At 45.6% G+C, this 13,368-nt stretch overlaps 1 protein-coding gene across 1 annotated transcript in view; it reads right to left on the bottom strand.

Moving 5' to 3' along the window:
* GAS6 (growth arrest specific 6) overlaps nucleotides 1-12,518 on the bottom strand; it is a 52,874-nt gene extending 40,356 nt beyond the window's left edge. The window contains exons 1-2 of the mRNA XM_077343670.1: nucleotides 12,211-12,518; nucleotides 11,393-11,562 (exon numbers count right to left, since the gene is read on the bottom strand). Of these exons, the coding sequence (XP_077199785.1) occupies nucleotides 11,393-11,562; nucleotides 12,211-12,277 (237 nt within the window). The 5' untranslated portion in view covers nucleotides 12,278-12,518. The remainder of the gene's footprint in view (nucleotides 1-11,392; nucleotides 11,563-12,210) is intronic.
* Nucleotides 12,519-13,368: the final 850 nt, after the last annotated feature.

The following is a 13,368-nucleotide window of genomic DNA, read 5'->3' as shown; positions in this document are numbered from 1 at the left end:
GTAGAACCTGATGTACTTGTCAGAATTACAGAAGTCAGTTTCCCTGGAGAAAATGTCAACTTTGGAGGAAAGAATTTACAGTATCAAACCCTCACTGAATTCCTTCCCCAAATTCTAAGCCTCTGTGGGCAACACTTCCCAAATCCCTAGACTCCCAAGCTGGAACTGGCAATTCTATAAAAAGACCTACAAAATTCAGAAACATTAAAGCCACACAATTTCAACATGACAATGAAAAACTAGAAATTAAACAGGTGCAGAAAAAAATCAGCAAAATGTATAAACGTCATTATTTATCCCAAAGGGTAGCATATATACTTTTTGTTTGTTTGATCCTATCCTAAAGGCTCTACAGAAAATAATGTATATCTTCATAATTGAGTCACCAACATCATAGAGTTACATCTATCCAAGACCATTCACTTCCATGGATTTGTAAGGATGCAACTATGTTCAGTATTGCACTGTAAGTCATTCTATAACCTAGACAAGTAACCAGGGAATTTTATCTCTCTATCTTGGCACCCAAGAGCTTTTTCTCTGCGTCTTTCAATATATGACATGTGCCGAGCACGACTCACAATTTATACTTTTGTTAGTTATATTTTTCAACATGTATATGGATACCATATTTTTCACAGTCAGAGTAGTTCAGCAGTGGAATAGGCTGCCTAAGGAGGTGGTGAGCTCTCCCTCACTGGAAGTCTTCAAGCAAAGGTTGGATACACACTTTTCTTGGATGCTTTAGGATGCTTAGGGCTGATCCTGCGTTGAGCAGGGGGTTGGACTAGATGGCCTGTATGGCCCCTTCCAACTCTATGATTCTATGATACCACTGAAAATCCAGAAATGAAAGCACATTCTTAATCCTGTCTGGCACTAAACATAGCTTGCTCTTAAAGTCAGACATCTGTTCAAGATAAAATATAGCCAAGAATAACAATGCCAAATTTGCAATCAAAGGAAAAAAACATTTTAAGATAATCTGTAGCAGTGGCTATGAACTAGGTGGTCTTCAGTTCAAATCCAATCCCAGCTACAAAGTTACAAAGAGAAATTAAGCAACCACTTGTCAGTAAGCAACCTCCTTACCCACAAGGGAATTATGCGCAGACAAGGGAAAAAATGTGTAGATCAGTGAATCCTATAAATTTCCAAATAATTCATTTTCATGCAGTAATATAGTCATACTAGAAAGAAAGCCCATTGCAAGCAGGAATGCAATGGGTGCTAGGACCCAGGTCTCTAGTGTGTCTGAGAGGAACGTGGCTAGCGTCCAGGGAGGGAGGACGGGAACTGTAGGGGCAGGGCCAATCAGGGTGCAGCCAGCTGGCTGCACCCTGATTGGCCCTATTCCAACTCAGACTTCCAGACACATTCCACCCCACAGGCTGTTTCACTAAATATATAGAGGAACCATGGATAAGGATATTTCATCTGGAGGTCAATATTAAGCCGAGCAAGAAGAAAAGTATCTTGTTGTCAATATCTTTAATCTTTAATAAAGCAACCATCAAATACAACCAAGGCTAGTATCCCAGGTATAAACTAGTTTTGTTGGACTTCCTCAGTTGTACATTAATTGCATGTGACCAAAATTAATTCAGGCAGAGCTCAAAGTCTGTTACTCAAGAGACTTTGAGCTCTGCCTAAATTTGTTTCCTCATACAACTGAGGAAGTCTAACGAAACTAGTTTATACCTAGGATACTAGTTTTGGCTGTGTTTTATGGCTGCTATTAAAAAATGTTATGGCTGTAAAACAAATTATTCAGAAACGTACAGAATGTTCTACCTTTGCATATCCTATGTCTATTTCTACCTTGCTAGCTTGATTTACATGGAATTATGACAGCTGATGAGAAAACTCTGTAAAGTGCTTTTTAAAAAGTCCACATCTAATAATAAGTTCATGGAACAGAAGGGTGAATAGTCAGATGGTCTTTCATACAATTACCAGAGATAAAATAATGCATTGCATTACCAGTACATATATATCCCATTTCTAATTAATCAAACTGATTACAATAAATGTGAAAATGCTTTATTTGATTCAGCTGCTTTTATACATGTGCAGTTTTTTTCATAATGTTTCCTGATCATTGCATTACTTTCATTAGCAGCCAAATGAACTGCAGTTCAGACTCAGTGGGTGGCCCCAGGAAAAAAAGAAGAAAAAAAGACTCTTTAGCTCCACTTTCTCCACCTGGATAAATACTTATCAAACTCAGATAGATTGTAAGGATTCGACAAATACAGAAGAGGTCTTATCTGCCCTCACTCCTAGGGACAATGGTGATTTGTAAAGATGGGGGGTGTCAGTGTTATGTCTGTAAACCAACAGTTTCAATGATGTCCCTGGAATTATTTTAAAACTTCCTAAGCATTTTTAATATACTGCAACGTGAATGTTCACACACAAAACCATAGTGCAAAGTATTGTATATCTCTCTATAAACAGCTATTTATAAACTCAACAGGTCATTTTGGCAAAAGTTAATTACAATGCTGAATTTTCTTTTCATGGAAAGACAGGTCAAGAGCATCAGCCTATATAAGTATAATAATTAAATAAGAATCATTAATTTGAAAGGTAGACATGTCACATATTTTGCAGAACATACCCATGCAATAGAGATCAGATTGCCTACAGCTCATTCTCATAGATAGGTATGCCAGGCCCCATGTGGGACCTGGGGATCCCTTAAAATTACAGGTCACCTCTAGACTATAGAGATCAGTTCCCTAGAAGAAAAAGACAGCTTTGGAGGGTGGAATCCATAGCATATTGTACTATGAGGTCCCTCCCTGCCCCAAATCCCAACTCCACCCCTAAATCTCCAGATATTTCCAAACTCAGAACTGGCAACCCTAATTCTAGAATTTTATGTTTTCCTGTGAGGACAATGTAGTGTGGAAGGATACCATTACATCAGCCAAAAAGTAAGGATTGTTTAAATTAAATTAATATTTAACTTCTGTTTTCTTGATTTCTGCTCTCCTATCTGTTCTTCCTTATGTTTTCATTTCATTTCCATTCTTCTTCTGGCCTTATCTTGCCTTTATTATCTAAATGACTCCCTGTTCATTTCTTTCATTAGGACTTTCTATTTCTGCTCTGGGGGGGATCTAAGTGGTTCAGCCAATGGAAAGTAGAGACCCCACTACTGTTTTCCTCTGTGACATGTTCAGCCAATCGTAGACAAGGTTTCCTCACCACCACCCAATCACCCTGTATATTACATTCAGACCAACCACAAGAGATTATGACAGCTCATCAACTTCTTCTTATGAATGGATACAATCAAAAGTAAGCACTTTTAATGCAGTAATTAAAGCCACACCTACTGGATATGCAAGTTAAATTGAACACAGGCTTATTTAGGAGAACAGCTTATTTAGGAGAACATTCATTTCAACAGGGACAATTAAGATGAACAATTTCCCTGCTAAAATCTATAGGATTTGACATGCTGAATTTTGGGCAGACCATAGGAAGACCTATCCCAATTGCAACCTCCCCCCCCCCCCCAGCTACTAAAATGACATATTGCGGCCACAGTAGGGTTTCTTGGTCCCTCCTGGCAATCAGTGGGGGGTGGGGGTGGAGGGACTTACCAGGAGTGGGAGATCAAGAGTACATAGCTGGTGATGTCTCTTCTTTTAGCATGGGCCTGAAGAGCCAGTGAGATATAATGGTTAAGAGCTTCAAACTCTGGAGAACTGGGTTTGATTCCCCACTCTTTCACATGCAACCTTCTGGGTTACTTTGAGCCAGTCACAGTTCTTAAAGCTCTCTCAGCCTTACCTGCCTTACAGAGTGTCTGTAGTGGGGAGATGAAGGGAAGGTGATTATAAACTAATTTGAGACTCCTTTGAGTAGTTAAAAGCAGGGTATAAAAACAACTCTTCTTCAAGTGATGTCTTCATGCTGGGATGTCTCAGCAACCCTCTGGCATTTGGGCAAAAATTCAATGGTAATAATGGCTTCTAACAGAGTTTTTGGGCAAATACCAGAGTGTTGCCTGGAGGGGATTCCCCACTTCCAGCAGCGGGCTGGCTATCCTAGGTCAAAACAAGACTAGATCATCAGTACCCATTGAAAGTATGGCATCTGAACTGGGCCAGAGATGCATTCAGTGCTTATAACACCCTTCAGTTTTCCCTATGGTATGTTTAAGTAATGTTTTTAAGACTCAGTCTTGGCTAACAGGTTTTAATGCCTGACGGAACACTAAAGGTCAGTCCATTCTGCTCCACTGCATAATGTAAAAGCTTAAGGCACACTCTCCACTGCTATCTCATCTAGGCTCCATCACACTACGAGGACTTGATGAAGAATAGATTACATGCCTTGCAGGCTTAAAACACATTCCAAACACAACAATGCAGTTTCTCGCAAAGCTACATGCCTTGGAGGTTTCCCAAAATTTCAACCAGGGGTAACATCTTGCCTACTTTCCTAAGGCGCTGTAAAAACATCCTCCTCTGACTTCTAAAATCTCCTCCCTAAAGCACTGGGTCAATAAATGGAATGAAGTTTCTTTCAGCCCAACAAAAGCCATCTTTTCAAATTCCTTAATGGACTTTAAGCCTAATATGTATTGAACCAGCATACAAACGGATACAGTGAGAGATATAACCATGCCAGAATGCCATAAACAGCACTGCCCATAAATATGTCACGCTTTCAGACCTTGCTTAATCTCTGTCACAATTTGTCATTCTTAAACAATTCTCCCCTGCAGAGAAACCGTATGACTGAAAACCATTACACACCCATCTCCGGCACAGACTTCAATGACATAATACGCAACCCAATTCCTTACATTATTTAAAAAAAATGACTGAAAGCCTAGACAGACATGCTGGTGTCAGTCAAAGGGGCACAATTCTCAACAAAGACCTCTCCCTGCCTCTGAGGCAGGTTCAGCTGGTAGAAAAAGGCCCAAATCACATACAAAAGAAATAAAGCACGGTTTGTAATATCTCTGTATTCCATTTCAAAAAGCAAAATAAATCTTGAGGTCAATCACTGTGAGTTCACAGAAAACATCCATTTACTTTAACACAGCAGTTAAAGAGCAAATTCAGCATTCAGCATTATTAGGAAAGGGCCTGAAATAAAACAAACACACATAATATACCACATAAAATCTGAAGGGTGCTTCTGATGACGTGATGGCCCTATGATTGGCCCTTGGGAAGGAGGGCCCTCCCCCATGAACACAAGAGGCCACAGTGCTCTCTGATGGTGTGGGGCACTCCATGACTCCCACCTGCTTTCTCCGCCATCTATGCCGCCAACAGTCACTGGGTAAGGCCACCTCACCCTCCAACAAACCCACCACAACCTCCCTGGCCCAAGGGAGGACCCAAGGGAAATCCCCCCTACTGACCTCCCCCAATTCCTCACCAGCAGCAGGGCCTGAGGTGGGTGGCTACCTCCTCTATGGAAGCCTGCCCAGTCTTCCCATCCCCCGGCAGTGGCCAGGAGGCAGTAGGGGTCTGCGAGGCCTCCACGGACAAGGGACCCACCCTTCCCAGCCCCACCACCAACACAGATCAACCAGCATATCTTGCCCAACATATCACACCTGCCTCCTCCCGACCAGTCTTTACCACCTGAGTGTCACCAACAGGGGCAGGGAGCTGCAACTTCCACCATACTCTCACCATGACCTCTGGGCTCCCATAGCAATAGATCGGAGGAGGGGAATGCCACCTCAGCCTGCTTTTAAAGAGGGCTTTAATCACTAGTAAACTTTGTATACAGTAGCCCATGTATGGGCTCCTTGTTATTAATCTGGATCATCGCATCTGAGAGAATATCAAAGCTCAGTTTATAAAAAACACACCTTCATCACAAATCACAAAAAAACTAAATAAGTTGGGTCTTATAGAAAATGGTTTAGAAGTAGGGTTGTCAACTCCATCTTAGAAAAATTCCTGGACATTTGGAGGTGGAGTCTGGGGAAAGTGAAATTTGTGCTTGGGAAGGATCTCAGCTGAATATGATGCCATGAGCCCACACAAAGAGCAGTTTGCCTGGTAATGTTTCCAAGAGACATGGAGCACAAAGAATTGATTTTGTAGAAACTCTTTTGTCCATGTAAATACTGATAAACCTTGAAACAGCTGTATTTGCTCAGTGATTGTGGTTTAATTAAGCAAGAATTTACAGAAACACTGCACACTGCCTTGACTGATTTCCATCCAGTCTTTTTTGCCTACTACACAGTTTATCTCTTCTGACTGCTTACGACTGTGAACTCACCCTTTTTTGAGTTTTACTACCCCATGTATTGTTCCATGTATTGTTCTTATGTTATTATGTAAACCACCCTGAGCCCCCGGGGAGGGCGGTATATAAATATAATAAATAAAGCAGCCATTTCCTCCAGGGGAACTATCTCTGTTGTCTGGAGATCAGCTGAAATTCTAGAAGAATTTCTGGCTGCACCTGGAGGCTGGCAACCCTATTTTAAGGACATAATGATGGTACAGAAAAGTATGAATCGTGAGGAAGGCACAGATAACCTCTCAAAATAAATACTGAAATGGTTCAGGCCAAAGAGATGGAAAAATATCCTTATGCTATGCATAATTCGTGGAAGACCTGCAAGGACTTCCAGGGGGCACCTAATTTTCTCTATATCACCTCCCTTACTATTTCTTCTTCCCTTTTTATGGACGTTCCCAAAGCCTCTCCCCTTTTCCTACTTCCTTTTCTCCTTCCTCCCACCAGCCAACCTACCTTTACCAGTCCCCATCTCCAGTTTTCCCTCTGTCATACCCAACAGCCTCTGCCTAAAAAAAAGTCTGGCTAGCCTGTGAGATGGCCTGAACAGGTAGAGACTGAGCGTGTTCAAGCAGTGGTCACCACTGGGCTGGGGCATGCCAGGCCGAATTGCATATGTCAACCACTATCCGACCAGGCCCAATTGTGTAGTGCAATTATAGTAGTTGCTGCTGGGCCTGTCCTCAGTGACTCCTTAATCAGGGGTCTTGACACTGTGGAGGTAATGCAGAACTTTTGCCAGCCTCCCAGTGCACTCCTGCTTCAGCCCCATGGCTATGTTTTACAGACCAAAACTTGGGATGCTTGGCAATAGTGTTATGGTTGCCTAGCAACCTTCAACAGCCACTGAGAGTTCAGTGGGCATTTCCCCCCTAAAAATACAGGTATTTCTGTTATTTTGGGAGTTTTAATCCCCCAAAGGAGTATTTAAGATAATTCTACAACACTGGAACTTCTTTCAGGTTTGTAGAGAAATCATGCTGGCCTGGCCCCTAGTTCCATTTTGCGGATTTATTGATCATGCTCTTTATTGCGTAGTTTAGAAATAGCTATTGATGATTAATTGCCAAAAATGCTGACATTTCCTTGACTACTAATGGCATAGACAAACACATGGAGAATAGGTTTAATAACAGCTACTAAAGTCTGTTCATGAAAATGTAAATGTAATTGTCAAGTTCTCATGATAAACTTCAGGATATACCTCAATTTATTACAACCTGTTCAAGAACTTTGCAGTCATCTGGCTGATGAACTAAAAGGACCTTGGGCCTGGCCAACAAAACAATTCTTATGTTCTTTCTCTAGTACAATGTTAAGATAAAAATCCGGGAACATTCATTATTGTTCTGTCACCTGCCCACACATTTACACTTAAACTGTGTTTTAATGTTAGCCTACAGAAGCCTTTCTCAACTTTTTTTACCGTTGAAAAACTCCTGAAACAAACCTCTGGCTTCAACAAACCTCTGAAGTGGCATGATCGTGCAGAATATGGTTGGGAAGCATAGCTGGGTACATGCCCACCTAGGGCCCCTTCCAGGCCCATCATAGGCCATTTGGGGATGGCGAGGCAGGTTGACACGGCCATATATGGTCATATCAGCCAATACAGAATTAACAAATAGAAAAAATATATACAAAAGTAATTAACTCCCACCCATTCAGGAACCCGCCAGGGCTTTCAAGACACCCCGGGGTTTCATTAAACACTGGTTGAGAAAGCCTGACCTACAGTAACACTTATTGGTATTACATCACCTTTGCATTTATATACCCACTAAGTAGCACACTAGCATACAACAATCTTAATATTTATATAGTACTTTCTGAAGTCCAGAACACACTGCAAATATTGTAGTGCCTTACAACAGAATTATAGATATCCAGGAATTATTATCATGGCTTTTTTGTGAAATCAGTGCAACCTTGTATATGAATCATGGCATTTTTTTAAAGCATTGTTTGTTATTATGTTACAAATGGGCCAAAACTGAGAGAGAGATTATGCTATACTTCCTCCTGATGGCTGAACAGCAAAAGGATATAATTGAAGCTTAATATATTAACATATTTCTTAGGCAGTTCACATCTGCCTTTTCTTCCCTCTATAACAGGCTTTCTCAACCAGGGTTTCATGATTTTAAAAATATATATATTGGGTGATATGATCATATGAAGAAGAGTTGGTTCTTATATGCCACTTTCCTCTACCTGAAGGAGGCTCAAAGCGGCTTACAGTCGTCTTCCCTTTCCTCTCCCCACAACAGGCACCCTGTGAGGTGGGTGAGGCTGAGAGAGCCCTGACATCACTGCTTGGTCAGAACAGCTTTATCAGTGCTGTGATGAGCTCAAGGTCACCCAGCTGGCTGCATGTGGAGGAATGGGGAATCAAACCTGGTTTGCCAGATTAGAAGTTCACACTCCTAACCACTACACCAACTGGTCAGTCATGTTGATCCATCCCCCCCCCCACCAAAAATGGCCAATGATGGTCCTGGAGGGAGTGGGAAGGTGAGAGACCCCAGCAATACAAATCCTTGTTGGCCATGGCTCATTACACGTGACAGTGACTGGAGCCCAGACAGGTAAGTACTCTCATTTTAACCTAACTGCAGGAAGGGGGAATGGGGCAGCATAGGTCTGCTCTGGCCTTGTTTCTGCAGGTTCCTAGTGGTGAAGAATGGACTGGTAGCCAGCCCACAGTACAAGTATGGTTCTGTTCACAAATCATCTGAAACTATTTCTATGCTGTGAGAGTGGTCTGGGAATGTCACATCTGGTGGGAGTCTCTGGGTGATGTCATTTCTGGTGACATGTGATTTCCAGGGCGTGGCCTGCTGACATGACTTCAGGGATTTAAAAAGTTGAGAAGAGCTGTCTAAAATTTAGGATTATAAAAAAATGAATCACCATATGCACCCTTTGTCAAGCAGGGGTCAAATAATCCTGTCAAGATACATAAATTTTGGAATGGGGTTCAGAAGAAAAAAGCTAATGACCACATTGGACATAAATCAAACTAACATGGAGTGTAGGGAAATCTAAATATTTCCATGAGTATATTTATTTTAATAACTGAAATAACAGAATTTATTTCTGTATCCTCTTGAATGGAACAGTGCTACTTTATCAATGGAACAGTGCTACAATAGAACCAGTATTGAGATATATGTTCAAATCTCAGCTCTGTATAACGCTCATTGGTTGACCCTAGGCCTCAATCAGCCTAACCTTCACAGGGTTGAGAGCCAGCTTGGTGTACTGCAGGGATTCCCAACCAGGGTCCCAGGGAGTCCTGGGGTTACCTGAGAGCTCCTGGTCCAGGGGTTATGTGGCTTTCCCCAGAAGTTTGGATGGCCATGGACAACACTAGACTTCCCCTTTTGCTCTACAGCAGGGGTAGTCAAACTGCGGCCCTCCAGATGTCCATGGACTACAATTCCCAGGAGCCCCCTGCCAGCATTCGCTTGCGAGGCATTCGCTGGCAGGGAGCTCCTGGGAATTGTAGTCCATGGACATCTGGAGGGCCGCAGTTTGACTACCCCTGCTCTATAGGCCTAGTCTCTTTCTCCACAAAGGAAACAGTAAATGACCAATTGATTGACTGGCTGGCTCCTGCATCTTACTTCCACACCCATTTATCTGAAGGGACATGTTATCATTTCTGGGGTTCTTTGAAGTTTGAAAAATATTTCAGGGGTTCCTCCATGGCCAAGAAGTTGGAAAAGACTGGTGCAGTGCTTAAGAGCTGCAACCTGTAATCTGGAGAATGGGGTTTGATTCCCCACTCCTCCACATGCAGCCAGCTGGGTGACCTTGGCCCAGTCACAACTCTCTCAGAACTCAGCCTCACCTACCTTACAGAGTGTCTGTTGTGAGGAAGGGAAGGGAAAGGTGTTTTGAGACTCCTTTGAGTATTAAAAAGTGGGATACAAAAAAAGCCCAGCTCTTCTACTACTCATAGTTTATTTGCTACATTTTTGAACAACTGTGCAACTGTTCATTGTCCTGTGGCAGTGCTGTGCTGTGCATCTATTGGAATATACATGTCAAGGCATGTTTTGCCTTAAATACCAAAATATTAACTCCTCAAAGAGAAAAGCCAAGTCCCTCCCATTCTCAGTACTTTTGACCTACATAACTCTCACCCTCCCCTCCTAAACATCAAATAATGAACAGGAAGGCACAGCCCAGTGCCCAATCACCAGGCAGTTTCTTCTTCAGGGAATTTGCTCCCCAAACTAAAGCCAAATAATCCAGCAATAAAAGAGCCTGTTTAGAACTGCACATCCCTACAAAGCAAGCCAACTAGAGATCACCTGTATGTATTTCAAGAGTACTAGACAGACTGAATACTGTTGGCAGCATACAATAAACCTTAAAATGACACTGGGACCTGCTTTAGTACAAAACTGCTGTTAAAAAAAACAACATACATGTGTAGCCATTGTAATTAGTGCAATTCTGTATGCAAGTACAGGTCCAGAAAGTTAAGAAAATCTGCTGGTTCAGCATGACATTTCAATTGTTTAAATGTTTATGAAAGGTTTTTTTCCCCAGTGGAATCCCTGTACTTGCAAGCAGTTTGGATACCTAATATTCAAGGAGGAATGGTGGAAACCTGATGCATACAAGAAAGTGCCTGGAGGTATGCAAATAAGTGTTTTGATATGCAAAACACAAGCAGCACCTTCTCCCCCCCCCCCCGTGGTTACAATCCAGCTGCACTAGGATTGACTTCACCCTTAAAAACTTAAGATTCCCAGAAACGAGAATCCATTCAAGTCCATTTCGTAAAACACGAGCAAACTTTCATTTCCCTGCTCTGCGCTCTTGGCCTCGCAACCCAAACACAATCTTGTGAAGCAAAGCGCTGGTGGTTACCCTGCGTGGACCGAGTTATTTATCGCAAGGCTCCTCCTCCCAACAACTTCCCCAGCTGGACGAGCAGCTGGCGTCCTCGTTGTGGTGCCTGCTGCTCGGGCAGCAACGCTGCGCGATTCAAAGGAGGGGAGGAGGGCGAGGAGCCCTCCCGCAGCCTCACCCCAGCGCCATCCCCAGCCCGCCTTTCCTTTCGCCTGGCTCTTACCGTCTCGGGGTCGTTCTCGAACACCTCGCGGGCCTCCTCCTTGTTGCAGATCTCCTCCACGCACTCCCGCTCGAGGTGGCCTTGCTTGGCCTCTTCGAAGACCTGGAAGGCGCGGCGGTGCCTCGGGCGGAGGAACTGGGAAGCCTCCTCGCGGGTCCTGTGGAACAGGGCTGGGGCCCGAAGGGAGGCCGCCGAGGCGGGAGGGGGTTAATCGAGGACGCCCCGACGCGGCCGCGCCTCGCCCACCCCAACTACACCCCGAGGCGCCCAGGCGCAGGGCGAACGCAGCGCCCTCCGCGCCCGGCTCGGTTCCGCCGCCTGCCGCTCCTCCTGCCCCCGAACAATGCCTCAGCCTCACGCCCCGAGCGAGGCGCCACAGCGAATCCGCCGCAACACAACGCAAACAATGACCTCCCCGCGCCCTTTCCCCGGACGCGCGAGAGCCCCGTGCCGAGCGAGCGGGTCGCCGCGCCCCTTTCTCGGGGGAAGGGTCAGGGCGACCCCTGTGAAGCTCGCTCGTTCGCTCGCCCGCGCGGCCAGGGATGCCGGGGAGGGAAAGCGATGGAGAGGCTGCCAGATGTGGCCGGGGCTGGGCCGACCTTGAGAGGAAGCTTCGGGCTGCAGGGGGCACGGGCGGCTCGGATGCCACTTGGCCCCGATGGACAGTCGCGCTTTAAAAAGACACAACGACCGAGAACGCCAGCGGCGGGGGAAGAAGGACGCGGCGAAGGTCCCGCCAGGCGCGAAATCCGGCCGGCCGGGCGGCGGCGGCTTCTTCGGCGCGGGGGGCCGGGGCAGCCCCTCGAAGCGCTACTCACTCTGAGAGGAGGCGGAGGCCAGCAGGAGCAGCACCAGGGCAGCCGCTGGGGCCGGCGGTTGCTGCATGATGCGGCGGCGGCGGCGGCGGCGGCGGCGGCGGGGCTGCCGAGGCTCGGGCTGAGGAGGCGCAGGGCGGTCTGGTGCCGGAGGAGGGAGCGCAGCTACTGTGGGAGGCAGAGCGGAGGCTGCCGAGCCCAGCGGGGAAGGCGCTGGGGCTGCCTTTGAGCCAATCAAGGGGGAAAGTTCGCGCTCGGGCTTTGCAGCGCCGACGACACACCTCAGGCCGCTTCCCCCGCGCAGGCTGGCCAGCCGCTGACCGCGGGGGGATGGAGGGAAGGGAGGAAGGAGGCCAGGAGGGAAAGGCCGGGCTCCCCACCCCCGCGGGACCACGGCAGGAAGCGCCCGGTGACCCGCTGGACACGATGCCCAACTTTGGGGAGTTGGCCCTTGCCCTGCGGACTTTCTCGCTTTGGACGCCGCTTTCCAAAGGCGCCAGCAATTCCTGAGCTTTGGATGAAGTCACTTTCCTCCCTTCATTAAACTGACACGCGTGCATGTGCGAATCGGCCGCCTGTGTATCCCTCCTTTCCTCCAAATGGGTTAGGGGGCAGAGTTTCTCCCCCTCCTCTGTTTTGTCTTCCGACAACCTTGTGAGGTAGGTCAGGCTGAGAGAAAGTGGCTGGCTCAAGGACCCCATCAGATTCTAGGTTGAGTGGAGAGATTAATTTTCAAATCAAGGTCTCTTTTCTCCCGCACACACATATATACATTGCAGTACTCTAACCACTGTGTCCTGACTCTACATTTTATGTCTTTATTTGTCATCTGTCTGTCTCCCAGGGATTCTAGGCAGATAACCTAGTGTGACTCAGTTTGGGACGTTCAGTAACCCAGGGGAAGTCAACCTGTGGTCCTCCAGATATCTGTGGACAACAGTTCCCATGAGCCCCTACCAATGGGAATTGTAGTCCAAGCATTTGCTGGCAGGGGCTTATGGGAATTATAGTCCATGGACATCTGGAGGACCACAGGTTGACTATCCCTGCAGTAACCAAATGCTTTCAGATTTGAAATCTGGAACCATCAGAAATAACTGGATTATTAAACAGGACACATTAAGCAGAATAAGGTTTACATAGTAGGAGACTGCTTACAGT

Source organism: Paroedura picta, chromosome 6 (genome assembly GCF_049243985.1).
Source record: "Paroedura picta isolate Pp20150507F chromosome 6, Ppicta_v3.0, whole genome shotgun sequence".
NCBI classification, from domain to species: domain Eukaryota; kingdom Metazoa; phylum Chordata; class Lepidosauria; order Squamata; family Gekkonidae; genus Paroedura; species Paroedura picta.
Note: the sequence above shows the minus strand (reverse complement) of the source record. Positions and strands in the feature narration are given on the sequence as shown.